The sequence below is a fragment of the Sinohyriopsis cumingii genome, chromosome 6, assembly GCF_028554795.1.
Source record: "Sinohyriopsis cumingii isolate HCF-2022 chromosome 6, ASM2855479v2, whole genome shotgun sequence".
Classification (NCBI taxonomy): domain Eukaryota; kingdom Metazoa; phylum Mollusca; class Bivalvia; order Unionida; family Unionidae; genus Sinohyriopsis; species Sinohyriopsis cumingii.
In genome coordinates, this window is record NC_142966.1 from 82,513,472 (window position 1) to 82,532,347 (window position 18,876).

Below are 18,876 nucleotides of genomic sequence, written 5' to 3' on the forward strand. Positions count from 1 at the left end.
TATTATCTAAACGACATCTATGTACACAGATGGACCAGGATAATCGACGTTTTACAAAAGACAGCATAAAGGAATATAGAGAGAACATGGACCAAACCCGGTCGCTATACAATACATTTAAAAAATGTGATTTTCTTGATTATTAAAGTCAGGACTACTTGTCAAGTTAGAGAAACTCTACACATCAGAGTAGAGGCAAAATTTGCGAACACTTTGAAAACCTAATATCTTCGTGTCCCAGAACTGAAACCTTCTTAACTACTAAATAGAAGCCCCATTAAGCAATAATTATTATTACATATGGTGGTCTTTAAGTTTTCTTCTCCTAAATGTCTGAATAAGTCTCTATATTTATCTTATATCAAGATATCTTAACGGCGCACTACTTATAGATTTTATTATTTACTCTGATTAATTATCACTGCAAATGTTTGCATGTTGCTTGGAATACTTAATCTTCTATCAGAAAAATGCTTTACGTCTATCTCATAAAAATCGCAAAGGGATCCTTCGAAACTTAGCCCAACCCTATCCAAAAGCAAACACAACAACAATACCAAACAAAAAATGCAACTTCACATTGAAGGTTGTTAAACAATAAAATTTAGCTTTATACGCTATTCTAGAGATAGGATTCCTAAATATTTGAAATTTATTACTATGTTTAACGTTTCCTATACAGATCGTATAATCATTCTCGAAAATGTGGATGTCACACAAGACAAACCACATTTGTGAGATCCAGCTTTCCCACACATATTATAATTAATAAATGATCCATATGATACCAATCTGAGATAATGCTGTAATATCTGCAATCTCAATATGCAAAAAATTAGTGCATATTTTAAAACTTTTGTTTTGAATTTAAAAATATCTTTCGTTTGCTAAAACGTTTTGCAAAGTCGCGGATACGTGTATTCAGTAATTCTTTCTGATTATATCTCTTTATATTTTCCCAGCCTTGTTTTCTATAATTGTATTTATTTCCTTATAACTGTCACTTTATCAAGCTACTACAAATGTTTGGAGAGATAAAAAAAGAAATTTTTTTAACAAAAAGCTGAAAACCTTTAAACATGAAAACTTTAAACTAGCTAGTTTCACCAGTTCCGAGCAATATAACTAATTATAGTTCTGGTTACGTCTTACTCTTTAACGTGCGCATTCTTATTACCGTTAATAAGATGCGCCGAAAATCTTTAAAAGTCAATTGGTTTTGCAAACTCGTAGCCAGTATTGCTGGTTTTTTGTTGCGCGTCACCATGGCATTCTTCTATTTCAAATTTTTGTTTACTTCCTTTCTCAATCCCAATGAACCGCTGCTCTTACTTAATAATTGGAAGAACATCGTACGGCTGGTCTTTAGGCTTCGGCCTATCATAGACATAACCTCCATGATAATCAGTGTTACTATCGCCAAGAGATACTGTAGTAATACCTTTTTGAGGGGGAGCTGTTGAAGATATTACACTGTCTTCATCATTCATTGGGCATCGTTTGCTCTTAACATTCGATTTGTTATCCGTGAATATTATAGGACTATTATTTGATTCCAATATTTAAGTGTTGGCCTTTCTATTATCTGCTAGATTTTCAGTTTTATCAATATTGATGTGGTTGTAGGAATCTTCTTCATCGCTGTTTGGTTGCCATGGTTTATTCAAGTCAAAATCGAGGTTAGCGCACGAGTAGCCACCACCTTTTATATTTTCATTCTTGACAGGTGGTTTGATACAGATATCGTCTCCTGTTAAATCCTTTCCATCAAATTCACAACGAGAATAATCTTTGACACTATAAGTGTCGTGAGAATTTATTTGGCTCGCTGTATGAACATATGTGTCATCGAGTATTTCTCCTTCCATCGCATGTAAACTGTCATAATTAGGTGGGTTCTTTGCGCATTTCCTCCCAAACTCTATTCTGTCATATTCATCTGTGGATATATTTCCTCCATATTGAGTCTGTTCTTTAAAGATTTTACTGGCATATTTCGTTTTCTTAACTGGTTGAGAATACTTTACTATGGATTCATAATTTATAATGCCATTTTCAACCGTTCCAAAACTTATGTCTGATTCATTGCGGCTCTCATAGTCTTCATTCAGCACCCAACTATCTTGATCATTGGTTGGAGCTGCTTCCTCCGTAGTATTATTTTGTCTTCTGTTGAAATATAGCAAATGTTGAACATATGTTTTACAGAATATGATCCAGATATCATATCTGTGATGTACTACGTAAGGTAATTTATCTGTTCCGATCGCTTATAAGCCTAATACTTTCATCTTATCTGAACTATTACATTTTCATAGCAAAATAAAACAATTATTACGAGAAACTGAGCTGATAATAAACTCTTCATTTTAGGTGCTAGAGAGAAATTTTAATACAATACCTCACTAGTCCAAAATTAGTAAATATTCATAGAATAAGAACAATCACAACATAAAAAAGCAGATTATACCATCTACTTTCCTTTCCATGTTGGTGTTGACCTGATACTGCTTAAATCAATCTGCGTAAATAATTACAGTAAATCAATGACGTCTTATTAACATTTATTTAAGAAACAATGCCCTCTTGTCATGTTCGTATTGATTTTGATAAAAACAATATACCAGTACAACTAAACCAAGAATAAGACAATAACTTTGTACATATACAGGAACTTATAAAAGATCTTTTCCGGAACGCTTGAAAAGTAAGTCACAACAAACATTTCACAATGTTTGATCATCGTACCTTTTATACAAAATTATCACCACTGCAACGATTGAAATGATGACTACTCCTCCAATTACACCTACAATTATTGGTAGCGGTCGTTCCGTGCTTCCTCGATCTGTAAAGCAGATGAAATTATCAAAGTTCTTACAAGTACTTTACAACATAAGTCATGCACACATGAATAATAGCACTGGTCAACAGTGAAATCATTACTGACTTGAAAAGGCCCTAATCTGTAATATTTTGGTGTGCCGAACACGAATATAACCGTGAAAAATTTGTATTGGCTCTCGTTTTGAAGATATTCATATACCTCATTTTCTATGTTTCACTGTGTAAATTTCTCCAGTAGGACTGCAGCAACATCCGGAATAATGATGTAACATTGCATAATACCATCATGCTCACATCATCCACAGTTGATTGCATCATTTTCTGATGCAATGCAATACTAATGCCATGCGGCTGCTGAAGTAAGTTGACGTCAGCAGTGTACTATACATGTGTAGGCCTATTATACTAATGCCAGGCGGCTGCTGAAGCTGACGTAAGCAGTGTACTATATAAAGCCCAATCAGATAGGTTCAGCATTTAAAATATTTTAGACGTTGTGCGAGACAGTTCAAGCTACTGTTACATAAAACTTATTATTTTATCCATTTACGTACAATAAAGAACAGTAATGCCTCGAAAGTGTGTTAATACCGCGGACAATTTTTGCTATATTTGTGGGGAAGTGACATTTGCCAACCAGAAGAAAAGTATCAATTCTCAAGTGAAGAAGGCATATCATCTTTACTTCGGATGCAAGGTTGGTGACCAAGACAAGCCTTGGGCTCCGCATATATGCTGTGCTACATGTACAACACAGCTTTCACAGTGGTTGAATTGCAAAAGGTCATCAATGCCGTTTGCAGTCCCAATGGTGTGGAGAGAGCCAAGCAACCACCTAAATGACTGTTACTTCTGCTTGGTTCCTCCTCTTTCCGGCGGAATAACGAAGCGAAAGAAGTCGAGAATAGTCTACCCAAACATTCCGTCTGCATTGAGACCAGTTCCACATGGTGAGGGACTTCCTATTCCAGAACCTCCAGCAGAATATTCTCTTGATTCATCTGACGAAGACAAAGGTGAGTCGACCTGTTCTTCTCCTGGTCCATCAGCATGCAGTGATCCAGATTTTCACTGTGGTGCATCATCAACCCCACACAGAATAACACAGGAAGAACTAAATGACCTGATTCGTGATTTGGACTTATCAAAGAACAAGGCAGAATTGCTAGCATCAAGACTCCAACAATGGAATCTTCTAGAAGAAGATGTCACAATTACTGCATATCGAAAGCGCCACCAGCAATTGGAGCCTTTCTTCAGAAAGGAAAGTAATCTGATATTCTGTTCCGATATTGAGGGCCTCATGAATGCTTTAAAAATCACTCATGACCTACAAGAATGGAGACTATTTGTGGACTCTTCGAAACTGAGTCTCAAGGCTGTGCTTTTGCACAATGGAAACATTCTTCCATCTATTCCAGTAGCGTATGCTGTCCACATGAAAGAGACATACGATAACTTAAGGCAGCTACTGAATTCCATTGAGTATAACAAGTACAGCTGGCACCTCTGTGGTGATTTGAAGGTAGTTGCTCTTTTAATGGGACTGCAGCAAGGATATACAAAATACATGTGTTTCTTATGCGAGTGGGATAGCCGAGCAAGGGAAATGCACTACATGAGGAAGGAATGGACTCACAGGCAGAATGTAGCCATTGGAGAGAAGAATATCCAACACCCAGCTCTGGTTGAGGCTCAGAAAATCTTGCTACCACCCCTTCACATCAAACTAGGTTTGATGAAGAACTTCGTGAAAGCCATTGACCGGACTTTGCCAGCATTCCGATACCTGCATGAAAAATTCCCTCGACTCAGCGAAGCAAAGATTAAAGAGGGAGTTTTTGTGGGTCCTCAGATTCGAGAGCTTTTCAAAGATGACCGGTTCAACAACTTGCTGGAAGGTGACGCGAAACAAGCATGGAATGCTTTTCGCCTAGTTTCTACAAACTTCCTCGGAAATGTTAGGGCAGAAAACTATAAGGAACTAGTAGAAGACATGTTGATGAAGTATAAGAAACTTGGCTGCAATATGTCTCTAAAGATTCACTTCCTTCATTCCCATTTGGATTTCTTTCCTAGCAACTGTGGTATTGTTAGTGATGAACACGGCGAACGTTTTCATCAAGATATCGCAACAATGGAACAAAGATACCAGGGAAAATGGTACACTACAATGCTGGCTGACTACTGCTGGACACTCCTCAGAGATGCTCCCGAACAGCTGTACAAGAGACAGGCGAAGAAATCTAAGATGTAGTCAATGACTTGATTTTTTATAGGTAGGCTATTACAGTTGACCTTTAACTATTGGAATGCATTTCGTTATGTAAACATTAATTTCTTGCAGATTACAAAAAAACTAGAGCCAATTTTGCAATTTGACTGTCATATTCGTGTTCAGCACATAAAAATTGATAAGAATTGACTAATTTTATTTCAGTAACATGACTTTTGTAAAAATTTGTTGTCCAGTGTAGTCGACTATTTTGCTACGACGTTAGGCATGTGTAAATAGTTTTTAAAATTTACACCTTTCCACATACCCCTGGGAACTGGGGAAATTAACCACCTCACCGTCACATACATGCACGCCCACAACCACAATAACATATTATTAAGCATGGTTTGGCAAGATTAAATGTTGCAATATTTCCCTTCAAGACACTATCTTTAAAAATGATATTGCATGTGGAAATTGTATCAGAACTCTGTTGAAAATATTGTTCTATTACCTGGGTAATAATATCTTATGCATAATTTGCAGAAATTATTTATACTGATCTATATTTTGTAAAATATTACAATCTAAATGTAATCTGTATGACAGCTAGTGATTGTATATATGCGAGGGTTTCGGATATTGTTCATAATACTATCAATCTCTCTTCTACTTCTTTTCCGTTTTCATTTTGGAAACAGACTGTACCATATTTGTTAGATCCGGGCTAAAGGCTCAATCAAAACTTGATGACCGTGTTGGGGCAAACAGGAAAAGAAATGGACAGAACATCAAGGAAAGTGGTAAAGAGTCCCTAGGATTACTACAGTAAGAATGTAATCTCGAAAAGTATGATTATCATCATAGAAAAAGAACAAAACAAACTCAGAATACATGTTAAAACGTTACTAAGGCCATAATATGATATGAGAAACACGCAATAGCAAAGAAATATCTAAATGTTTCCAATTTTAAGAAGAAACTAATAGAATAATTATTGATAACATCACATGATCACGTACTTTGATCAACAATCTGCAAGCGCTAATGTACAGGATTATATATGATATAGTCAGTTATTTAAGCGAAGCCCGTGTGCGTACACAATTATTCACGGCAGACAAGGATTAGACGTGCACTTGCACAATTGTGATGATAATTTGTAAGACTGAAACAGACCTAGATAGTGTCAATCGTGTGGAATATTTGCATCCAGATCAAGCACAGGATACAACACAAGAGACAAAACATAGTACTGGTTGATACGGTGAGGTATTTGCTTAATATTATAGACATCAATGTAGCAAACTAGAAGAAATAACAAATGACGTGACCTAACCATTTATCTTTGAAAGGTCTCGAAACTCAGAGATAATACGTGTTCTCTCTTGAGCACAAGAATAACATCGTACAAGCAAGGGGGCAGATTAAAGATACTGTGAATAGCACTAAATTTAGACCTACTACAGAAAGCAAAACTCCTAGGAACATCATGAAAACTGCACAAGGTTGTTGAGATTCATAGCTACCACAGCTATCTACTATCAAGAGAAACAATGAATGGACAAATGAACATAAGAACCAGACATTAAAATAATAATACTAATAATAATAATAATAATAATAATAATAATAATAATAATAAAATCAAGCATAATAATTATAAAATAAGAGGAAGCCTTGCAATCACATTACATATAGTATATGTGGGACGATAAAGTGAATTTAAAGAATGTGAAATTGTTGGTAGATAAATAAATAAATGTACAACTGTCGGATCATCTACCAGATAGTTGTGTGTCCTTATTTTCCGATGTTGAAAGTTGGAAGTAGTTCTGACCAGAACAGCGTGCAACGTTCGCTTCTAAAACAAAATATTTCAGAATATGTGGTTTTTGAAAATGATCGAACAGGAATACTTTTTTTCTTGAAGACTGTCAAATCAATAAATTTCCACAGCTATATACTTATTAGTCTTCAATATTGTAATATGACCAGTAAAGATTTTATTTTCATTTGTAAGGGAATTTATCGAGCTTACCTTGTTACTTCTTCTGTTGTATGAAATAACCTTAATAACGGTTTTGAAATATATTGTACTGACTTACAATTTTAATATTTTCCCGTATAATCGTGGATATATTAGATCGAAACTATAATTATAATAATTCCAATCTGCGGATTTAATGCAGTGTATGAATATAGTTCGTGGTGTTATGTATATTTAATTTAATTATTTGCCTGTAAGTTTTAAATTTGTTTTATTTTATTACATGCTATTGTAATGTAATATTATTTACTGGATCTGATATTGTCCAGAAGAGCTCAGTTCTGTTTATCCTATCTGGCTTTTATTGTGGCATATTTTCGATGTACACAACTAATAATAGAAATATTGTATTTAGTTGCTGACCTTGCTTCACAGTTAGTGACAGTTTTGGTAAACAACACTTTTTTATTATCCTTCTCAGAGTAAGAATCATTAAGTTGAATCAAGGTCATGTGTAAATTGATAAATAAAATTCTATTCCTTCTGGAAGGATGAACTTTTGCCCCGCGTCTGGGAATCTCTTTAGTTAGTCTTATAACTGATGTTATGATAAGAATTATATCAGTCGTGCCTTAACACTTGAGACGTCAAATTGTTTTATATTGTGTCCGGTTTGGGCTGAGTTTTTATTTACTTCAAATTATTGAAATTCAAGTGATTCTTTTCCTTGGAAATACATAAGTGCTCTGATAATTCTTGGACAAAAACATTCTCTGGAAATTATACAGAATTGAAAAACTGGAATAATGTTTCCCGTGATTCCACAAGTAACTGGTGACACATCGTTACAACGCTGACTATTACAGACGTCATAGTTTTCTATTTTGGAATTTATCGGGATTTGAACTGTAATTCACTTAAAACTTTTCATTGATAGGACTTGTTGTTTTCTTTCAATTCTTTAATTATTTTTGGACTTAAATCGCAATACCCTAAGTTCCGTTTTCTTATTTTTCACTTAGTATCTTAGGGAAAAAAATTATTTGTTACATTTTACATTGCTTGCTGTCTTCAATCTTTTCTATTACGTTTTAAGAGAATAGACTTGTAACGGTAGAAAAGGGTATTTTTGACCTAACATTAGATCATATAGTTTTGCTAGTTTAAATAAAGCATGCTCTGGACTGATACAGTAATGCATACAAGAAATAATAGAGCTACATAGGAAAGTCACGGACATATGTCCACTAAAATGAAGTTATGAAGACACGAACTCAGTGATGCCCACCCGAACCCCAAATGCGAAACAATGGAGATAAAAAACACTGAAATCATCTTCTGATTTTTTTCAGAATAGGAACTTTTTTCTTAAACTTTGTACTTAGTGTCATTATAATCTTAAATCTTATTGACGGCATTATCATATTTGTTTTTTTAATCTGAGTTCTTTTAGTGTTAACGCAGTGGTTGCTGAATAGCCAGGTGTCTAAAATGCCAACATAAATATTGATTACGTAGTACGTGGGATGGAAATGTAGAGTGTTGGAAATGACAATATGCCAACCAAAGTCATAAATAGTTGATAAAGCAGAGCAGATTATTTTCTTCTTTAGTCTTCATCAATGTGATGATAATTAATAGTAAACGATGGTCAATCATGTGTTAATAACCACAAAGGTCAATTCTCATTACATCACTTATACTTTGTATTCCTATGAAAAGTTTACATCTCTGTGCAACTCCATCATCAGTGTAAATAATAATGGCAACATGTATGCTGGACTTATTGTACATTCACGAAATGTATACTTAAGTATAGTAATAGTTCGTTTTGTTTGTTTTTGCAAAGGTTTTGTGAAATTGAATATGATACAAAATGTAATTACTTGTCAATAGCTTATGTAGTGTAACCTACTTGTACGACTGTCTTGGAAGTTGAAAATATTGCCGCTACATTGACAACGGTGAATCCGGTCAACATTTATGCTCGTTGTTAGTTCAGGGAAACTGAGAACTAATTCTAATCTGTTATTACAAAACTGGGGACGTACAGTGAATCAGTGTCGTCATTAAAAAGCAACACCAACCTCCCATGAGTTTTATTTTGAAATTACTTGACAACGGACAAAGTTTAAAATCAATTATTCTTATCATAAAGATCAAAACTATAATTCTAATTTGAACTGGAATTTTAAATAATTTCGTATAAACCTATTTTTGCCAACATGTCCGAACTAAAACCGATATCAAGTGATCATTATGACTCTTTTAGACCGTAAGATGAACAAAGGACCCCAAAGCGCTAGAAACGGATGTTTTTATGCTGCTTCTTTTATTTTATTTTCAAAAACAATTCGCATTAACTATCCGACCAAAACGATGAGAATATTCATCCTGACGTTTTTTAATAATATACAAACAACACGCAATCATTAGATACATATTCCATGCAGTTTAAAACCCAAAGAAAACAATTAATCATAAACGAAATTTAACGTCAGAACAATCATATTGTGTGATGCAAGAGTATGTACGACACGTATTTAAAAAAAACTTTCATTACCTGACGTGTGTAATTCGTTCCAAGATGACGTGTAGCTGCTCGTGGATAACGTCGGTGTTGTAGCAGAGGGCAAAACTAGTGATCCTTTATTGGTAGAGGACACTTGCACAGGTGCCCTTGTACCTGAAACAATGTGATAACTTATGTTTACCTATTGCTTGTGACATAGCGAAGTATAACTGAGAACAAAACGTCGCAATTGAAACCATATCGGAATAATAACGGAATTGATAATTTGTGTCAAGAAATGTAAAGCGGGTTGAGAATGGTTCAAAGCGGGTAATCTTGCAGGCCTATATGACAATAGTAGCATGAAATACAGGTGCGCAAACAGATCTCAGGAAAAAACATGAGCTATAGAAAAAAGTATATAAACAGCGCAAATTTCAAGAACCTAACATGATCGAGAAGCGGGAATAGATGACTTCTAGAAATTTATAACATGATGAAGGAACAATATATCAGTTTTTGGTTATATTGCACTCCGTGGAGTAGAGTCAAATACTTGTGATGAATTAGTTAGTTTGTTGAAGCTGGAATTTTTATGAATTAAGTTATACAAAGGAAGACTACAAGACACGCTACAGACATTGATTACTAGTCCAACTTGCATTTAAAACATGGCGAAGGTATTTAATCAAAATTCTCACTGCTCTTTTTAATTATATGATCCAGTCTGAGTATTTGCCTGAATTATTTAGATGTTGGATTATTCTAACGATATACAAACAAAATTGGAAAGATAGAAAGAATTGATCGAATTTTCAAGATTATCATTGAAAACTTCTCTTAGAAAATGTTTGCTAGGAAAATATAGATGGCCATAATTCAAACGTTTTTAGACACTGCAAACTTTCCATGTCTTTATCAATTTGTTTTTGTTTTTTTGGGGAGGACAGGGCTGTCTTTGTTTCATTCACCCTTCAAGAATGTATGAATTTAATCATTCATAATTTTAATGTATATTTTGTTTTTATTGATGTTCGGTGTTTGGTTGTATCGTGTACTGCAGGCTATTGAAACTCATTTTCCTTCTGAAGAGGAGTAGGCCAATGGCGTATAATGTCGGCCCTCATTTTCCTCGTGTACATAAATGATCTATTGAATGAAATAAGATAACAATGCGTAACTGCAGTTAACAGATGAACATACGTGGCGTGCATTTAACAGACGATACTACTCTTCTAAACTATACATTTAATGGATAGCAGATATTTATGAATACAGCTTATCAGTATTCATATAAGCGGTACTTGAAATGTAATCGTCGCAAGAGTACACGGGTAATAGTCAGTGAAAACAAACAAGCGTATTCATCAAACGGAAGTATTTTAGGATCAAAGGAGTACAAAATAAAATAAAATGGCTAGTAATTGTTCCTAGTCAATGAAAATTAACGACCTAAATGAATATTTATGCGATAATGCTAGCAGTTTAATAAACTTACTCTACTGAATTAGAATGCAAATGAAATGAATCATATAATTGCAAAGAAAATGTTCGATTCCGTCCGATCTTCTCAAGATATTACTTGATCACACATTAAGTTGTTGTGATTATGGACATTTAAGCTGAGATTTATTGTATTACGTATGACTTAAGCTATAAAATTAGCACGAATGCTTTCAAAACATCGTTACCATAGCTAAAACGATACTATACTCTTTTTCTTACTCCTTCATTAGACAGTGACATGAGCAAAGTCCTATCAAGTCTAAAAACGGATGCCTTTTCCTCTTTTCTTTACAACTGTGTTCGTATTAAATATACGGCGAAACCAATTAGAATATATTAACTCCCTTTCTAACTTCGAATACTATACAAGTGATACATAAAGATGAGGTAGAGATACCAATAGTTTGATATGTATCTTAAGGTTTTCCCACAGTATATTCAATATCATGAAAGATACTGATTATATCTCCACAGATTACCTAAATAACAAACATACTGTAGTGAATGCTTCATCCTTTAACTAGACCTGCAAATGTTTGTAAGGCTCTTATTTTAAATAACATTTTACTACCGGACATTTGTAATGTGTTTCCAGATGACGTGTAGCTCGTGTATAACGTTGATGTTGTGCCGGACTGCAAACCGGTTGATCCCTTTGTGGTTGACGAAACTTGCACAGCTGTCCTTGTGCCTTAAACAAATTGAGAAAATATATTTTCCGTTTGCTTGTGGTAAACGAAAACGTTCAATATGTACATATTATCGTCGATTAGCTTATCAACTTAAATCTTAAAGAGGTAGATTACAATACAAATATGAGAAACGGACGAAGCGGCGACGAATCGAATATAACAACAATAAAATAAAACAATACATATCTACCTACCTACCTACCTACCTACCTACATTCATACATACATACATACATACCTATCTACCTACCTACATTCATACATATATACATACATACATACATACATACATACATGCATACATACATACATGTGCATATCGAAACGTAGAAAATACAGCTCTTGTGTTAACTGATTACGAGGCTCCTATTTCAATAATTAATCCAGCACATGACACAGGTTGTTTGAAAAAGGTAAATAAGTAGATGCAAGGTTACAGTAACCAATTACATAACAGACCTAAAGCTGTTCCCACAGATATTGACCTTTGCAATGAATCACCAATGAGAAAAAGTGGCAGTGAAGATTAACCAGAATTAAATAGGCAATCGATATCCAGACTAAACATACTGAATTAATGGTTAAACATAGCATCGTTTAATTTGGGAAGGAAGAATGAAACATTAATACCGCTGGCCTCCTAATAAATCCAAAATTAACAACATCTATACACATTAAACAAGTACTCACAATGGATTATATCATTCAAAAGGGCAGTTACATGTCTGATTAGCAACTTGCCTCCATATGTTAAGTGGAAGTTGGACATGGAATCAATCCTGGTGAGTTTGGTTCATTTCTAGAGACATATGCAGTAATACCTCTTCCTCTTCGATAGAATCACATTTTGTTTTCAGTATCTAATTTGTTGTTATCGTACGTTTTCTTTACAATAAATGTATTATGCTTCTACTTTATCGCTTAAGTAATACAAATGCAGCTTCCACAAACTGACATATCAGAATTATTTTCCTTTTGTCCACAGAATACAATAAAACCGTAATTACATATATAGTTCCATCTTCCCGGTATGACTTTGTACTTTATACTTCACTTTATCGTTCACTTGATTTACACTCATAGTTAAAATTGAAGAATTAATCAATAAAAATTTAATACATAATCACTTCGAATGAATTATCAATGCTCCATTTATGTCTTGGTAAATCACGAGTCCTATTATTTTCTTTGCATATATATTTCAAAACCGATGTTGTAACTAGAAGATTATCCTATTTTGACAACTCAATTTTGCCATTTTCTATTAATAATTCTACACCACTTCTGATTTTATCAGGTATTAGTTAAAATCCAGTGAAGTGATCATGACCTGTAATTTGATCTAGATGTGATGCAATCTTTATAAGGTTTAATCAATGAAGTAGAATATTTTCCGTCTTCTACACATTTACTGAGAGTCAGATATTTTCTGAGTGAATTTTTACAAACTAAGTTTGCAATGATATACACGGTGATTATAAATATATGACCTTCACACTCTGATGCGGAATGTCGCGGATTCATACCCCGACCGAGACATACTAACGACTTATAAAAGTGGTACTTGCAGGTGTCTTATACTAATAGTATGATTTCCCAGTACTCGGCAGCACTATAAACGGTCACTCAGCAAACACCATATAGACATAAATATAAAGGTGATAAATCTATGTTGAAAATCCAAAATACACACGTATGCACAATTGCTATCATTGAAAATGTGTGGGGTAGTTATTTTACGTTTCCATACTTGAATAATCTTCTCTCAACTATTGTTTGAGCACCATTTGCTACATATTAATCAAGAACTCAAAAATGACGACTTTGTTTATCATCACATGAAAATATATGTCTAGTATATTTAGAAACAATGTACTTACATTTGATTAATCTCATTGAAGGCGCTCTTTAATTAATAAGTGGGACGATGCTACCGACACATCATCCACGTTGCATTGGTCTTGTACCGATTGTGTCAACATTTCAAGCAACACACGTTATATGGTTGAGAATGGTATCCAGATGTTTTATATGTCTAGTGATTCTTCTAACATCTTTTCCGGTGTTATAATAGAGAACATTTGAAGAAACATTTATTTGTTATTAGTAATTAATGGTTTTCCTCTTTTTGTTTACGTTGTTCTATCTGAGCGTTATCGTCTTCAAGCTTCTCTTGTTCTCTCAAGAATACCTTAAAATGCATCTAAATGTATATTTATTTTTGTTAACATTATACTTTCAGTTCAGTCATACGGACACTTTGAAGTTTTCAACCCTCAGTAAATTCAATGTCACTAAATTTGCCTATTCAAAGTTGACAGATTACGTGAAAAACAAATATTGCAATGAATGCATCACCCTATGAAGAGAGTTGCAAAAGTATGTAAGATAGTTACTTCAAATAACATTTATCTACCTGAAGTGGATAATGCCTTTCCCGAGGACATGTAGCTCGTGTATAAAGTTGCACTAGTGCTAGACGGCAAACTTGTTTGACGCATTGTAGTTGACGACACTGACACAGTACCTTTTGTGCCTTAAACAAATTGAGAAGGTATGTTTACCTGTTGCATGTGACAAACAAAATTTGTGATTCATCTATTAGGGTTAAGCTTAAATCTTAACTAGGAAATTTCAGAAAACTATGAGAAAAAGAAAAAGCAGTGACGAATTCTCGACAACATTAATAATAAAAACGTCTATCCATCAGTCCATTCATTAGATAATGTTTTATCTTGAAGCATGTCATATCCATTATTGATATTTGTTTCTATATTTAGCTTCAAGCTCGCTAATTAGCAGAAGTATATACCGTATGATAATTAAAGACTCTGAGATACAAAATAACAAATATATATTCTACTACCTGCTTTGAAGTTCGATTTAATTATTTTTTACGTTATATTCTGTGCAAAGCTCTGATAAATGGAATATATGATATCCTTTATCTTATTTGAATAATTAGGTGATAGTATTTTAATAGTAAAGTTCTGATCGATATGAAATGTCTTTTAAACCACCAGGTCAAATAGCCAGTAGATTGCCATTCAATTGATCACAGAAATCACAGTAAATCTATGCAGGTATATATGAAAATAGATTATCTGTCATATGGTTTATCTCATCCATGACTGAGAGAAGATTCATTGATATGAGCAAAATAAAAATACGTTCCTCCTTTACTAATTAATATCGCATATTCCACTTCTATGCTTGAGTCGGTGTAAGCCAGTGTACATCATTGGAATAATTTTATCCTGGATTTGATTGTATGCTAGGTTTCTTTATAGGCCTCTAACAGTTCTCACTGTAACCCATTATCTACGCGCTTTTTCTTTGTTTACATAACTTATCAAATCCTTTTATTCCAAGATGGTTTCAAGTGTAATGAATTCAGGATATGAAATTTACCTATCAACAGTTATTAAACTCTTAGTTTACAGTTCATTATTCATTGATATATGGTTCACTTGATTTTCTCTTAAACGTGTATTTCAGGAATGCATCAACATGACATGGGACTTATCTAAAATAGTTAGATTCTCTTCATAAAGAAAACGTTGAGTGATAAGAAACTGATATGTGTAACAAATCATGTATTGTCTGCGTGTTATAAATTATACCATGTACGTATCAAGTCGAGATGATGACCATAACTACAATCATGCCACAGTTACACTTGGATGCCGGAGGTCGCGGGTTCAAACCCCGACCAAGTCATACCAGCGACTTTTAAAAATGGTATTTGCAGGTGTCTTGTACTAACATTATGATTTCCCAGTGCTAGGCAGCATTATAAACGGTCACATTCAAAATATCATAGCGATATGAAGAAAAAGGTGCTAAATCTACCTTAAAAATCCAAATCACACACACGCATGCATAATTGCAATCATTAAAAATGCGTGGGATAGTTATTATACGTTTCCATAAACGAATAGTCCTCTCATTGTTTGAGCTCCATGTACTACATTTTAATCAAGAACTCCAAAATGATGACTTTGTTCATCATCACATGGAAATATGTGCCTAGTATATTAAGCAAAAATGTATTTACATTTGATAAATCACATTGAGGTCACTCTTTAATAAGTGGAACAATATTACCGTCACATCCTCCTTGTTACATTGGTATTGCACCGATTGTGTCAACAAATCACGCAACACACGTTATACGGTTCAGAATGGTATCCATATGTCTCATATCTGTAGTGATTCTTCTAAGCTCTTGTCCCGTGTTGGAATAGAGAACATTTGAATAAACATTTATTTGTTATCTGTAATTAAGGGTTTTCTTCTTTTAGTTTACGTTGTTCTGTCTGAATGTGAGAGTCTTCAAGCTTCTCTTGTTCTCTCAAGAATACCTTAAAATGCATCTAAATATATATTTCTTTTTTGTTAACATTATACTTTCAGTTCAGTAATACAGACACCTTGAAATTTTCAACCCACAGTAAATTCAATGTCACTAATGCTGCTTATTCAAAGTTGACAGATTATATGAAAAACAAAAATTGTAATGAATGCGTCATCCTATGAAGAGAGTTGCAAAAGTATGTTAGACAGTTACATTAAATAACATTTAATCTATCTGAGTTTGGTAGAGCATTTCCAGAGGACATGTAGCTCGTGTATAAAGTAGAACTATTTCTAGACGGCGAACTTGTTTGACGCATTGTAGTTGACGACACTGACACAGTAGCCCTTGTGCCTTAAACAAATTGAGAAGGCATGTTTATCTGTTGCTTGTGACATAAAGAACTTGTGATTAATCTATTACGTGTAAGCTTAAATCTTAAAGAGGAAAATTTTGACAACTATGAGAAAAAGAAAAAGCAGATACGAATTGTCGACAGCATTAATAATAAAACACACCTATCCATCAGTCCATCCATTAGATAATGTTTTATCTTGAAACATGTCATATCCATAATATATATTTGTTTCTATATTTAGTTTCAAGCTCGCTAATTAGCAGAATTATATAGCTTATGATTATTAAATATTTTGAGATACAAAATAAAAAATATTTATTCTACTACCTGCTTTGAAGTTAGACACGGTTCCCTTTTACGTTATATTCTGTGAAAATCTCTAATAAATAGAATATATTATATCCTTTATACTATTTAAATACTTGGTTCATAGTCTCACATTATTAGAGTTCTAATCGATATGAAATATATTTTAAACCACTACGTCAAAAGGTCAATAGATTATCAGTTAATGGATCACAGACAGCACAGTAAATCTATGCAGGTTTCTATGAAAATAGATTCTGTCATATGGTTTATGTCGTCCATAACTGAGAGACGATTCATTGATATGTGCAAAATAAGAATACGTTCCTCCTATACTAATTAATGTCTCATACTCCAGTTCTACGCTTGAGTCATTGTAAGCCATTGTACATCAGTGAATAATTTTAATTCTGGATTAAATTCCTAATAATTTGCTGATACTCATTTCACGTTTTCTCTCCTCCAATACCTGTACTTTTATTATGTGGTAATGTGTCAGGAAATCTTCCATTACAAATAAATTCGTTGTGAATATCTTCGAAAACATAAGTTTTCGGTACAAAAATGAAATTGCTAACAACCCAGATGAAATAGTTTTAGCAGTGTTCGGTCAAATATGAAATTCCTAACAATTCAGATACAATCGTTTTAGCAGTTTAGCAGTGCTAAATCTACGTTGAAAATCCAAATCACACACACGTATGCACAATTGCAATGATTGAAAATTCGAAGATAGTTATTATACGTTTTCTTAGACGAATAGTCCTAAACATTGTTTGAGCTCCATTTACTTCATTTTAATGAAGAACTCCAAAATGATGACTTTGTTCATCATCACATGGAAATATTTACCTAGAATATTTAGCAAAACTGTATTTACATTTGATTAATCTCATTGAGGTCGCTCTTTAATAAGTGGAACAATATTACCGTCAAATCATCAATGTTACATTGGTCTTGTACCGACTGTGTCAACATCTCACGCAACACACGTTATTCGGCTCTAAATGGTATCCATAAGTTTCATATGTGTAGTGATTCTTCTAAGCTCTTGTCCCGTGTTGGAATAGAGAACATTTGAATAAACATTTATTTGTTATCTGTAATTAAGGGTTTTCTTCTTTTACTTTACGTTGTTCTCTCTGAGTGTTAGCATCTTCAAGCTTTTCTTGTTCTCTCAAGAATACCTTAAAATGCATCTAAATATATATTTCTTTTTTGTTAACATTATACTTTCAGTTCAGTAATACAGACACCTTGAAATTTTCAACCCACAGTAAATTCAATGTCACTAATGCTGCTTATTCAAAGTTGACAGATTATATGAAAAACAAAAATTGTAATGAATGCGTCATCCTATGAAGAGAGTTGCAAAAGTATGTTAGACAGTTACATTAAATAACATTTAATCTACCTGAGGTTGGTAAAGCATTTCCAGAGGACATGTAGCTCGTGTATAAAGTTGAACTATTTCTAGACGGCGAACTTGTTTGACGCATTGTAGTTGACGACACTGACACAGCAGCCCTTGTGCCTTAAACAAATTGAGAAGGCATGTTTATCTGTTGCTTGTGACATAAAGAACTTGTGATTAATCTATTACGTGTAAGCTTAAATCTTAAAGAGGAACATTTTGACAGCTATGAGAAAAAGAAAAAGTAGATACGAATTGTCGACAGCATTAATAATAAAACACACCTATTCATTAGTCCATCCATTAGATAATGTTTTATCTTGAAACATTTCATATCCATAATATATATTTGTTTCTATATTTAGTTTCAAGCTCGCTAATTAACATAATTATATAGCTTATGATGATTAAAGATTTTGAGATACAAAATAAAAAATATGTATTCAACTACTTGCTTTGAAGTTAGATACGGTTCCTTTTTGCGTTATATTCTGTGAAAATCTCTAATAAATATAATATATTATATCCTTTATACTATTTAAATACTTGGTTCATAGTCTCACATTATTAGAGTTCTAATCGATATGAAATATATTTTAAACCACTAGGTCAAAGGGTCAGTAGATTATCATTTAATTGATCACAGACAGCACAGTAAATCCATGCAGGTATCTAT

The 18,876-nt window shown here is 33.5% G+C and overlaps 1 protein-coding gene across 1 annotated transcript; it reads right to left on the reverse strand.

The window, feature by feature from the left end:
• Positions 1 to 1,389: 1,389 nt before the first annotated feature.
• Positions 1,390 to 14,297, reverse strand: LOC149797332 (uncharacterized). Its single transcript, XM_089960394.1, has 5 exons — positions 14,182 to 14,297; positions 11,645 to 11,764; positions 9,619 to 9,741; positions 2,749 to 2,848; positions 1,390 to 2,169 (listed from the first exon to the last, which is right to left on the reverse strand). Exons 1-5 carry the CDS (start codon positions 14,264 to 14,266, stop codon positions 1,563 to 1,565), a joined length of 1,035 nt encoding a protein of 344 aa, XP_089816520.1. The 5' UTR covers positions 14,267 to 14,297; the 3' UTR covers positions 1,390 to 1,562.
• Between the last annotated feature and the right edge of the window lie 4,579 nt (positions 14,298 to 18,876).

Coding starts and splice junctions, on each gene's coding strand:
- LOC149797332 (XM_089960394.1), bottom strand. CDS start 14,266: ATGCGTCAAACAAGTTTGCCGTCTAGCACTAGTGCAACTTTATACACG. Junction 9,742..11,644: donor AAACACATTACAAATGTCCG/GTAGTAAAATGT, acceptor ACATTGTTTCAG/GTACAAGGGCACCTGTGCAA. Junction 2,849..9,618: donor GAACGAATTACACACGTCAG/GTAATGAAAGTT, acceptor TCTGCTTTACAG/ATCGAGGAAGCACGGAACGA.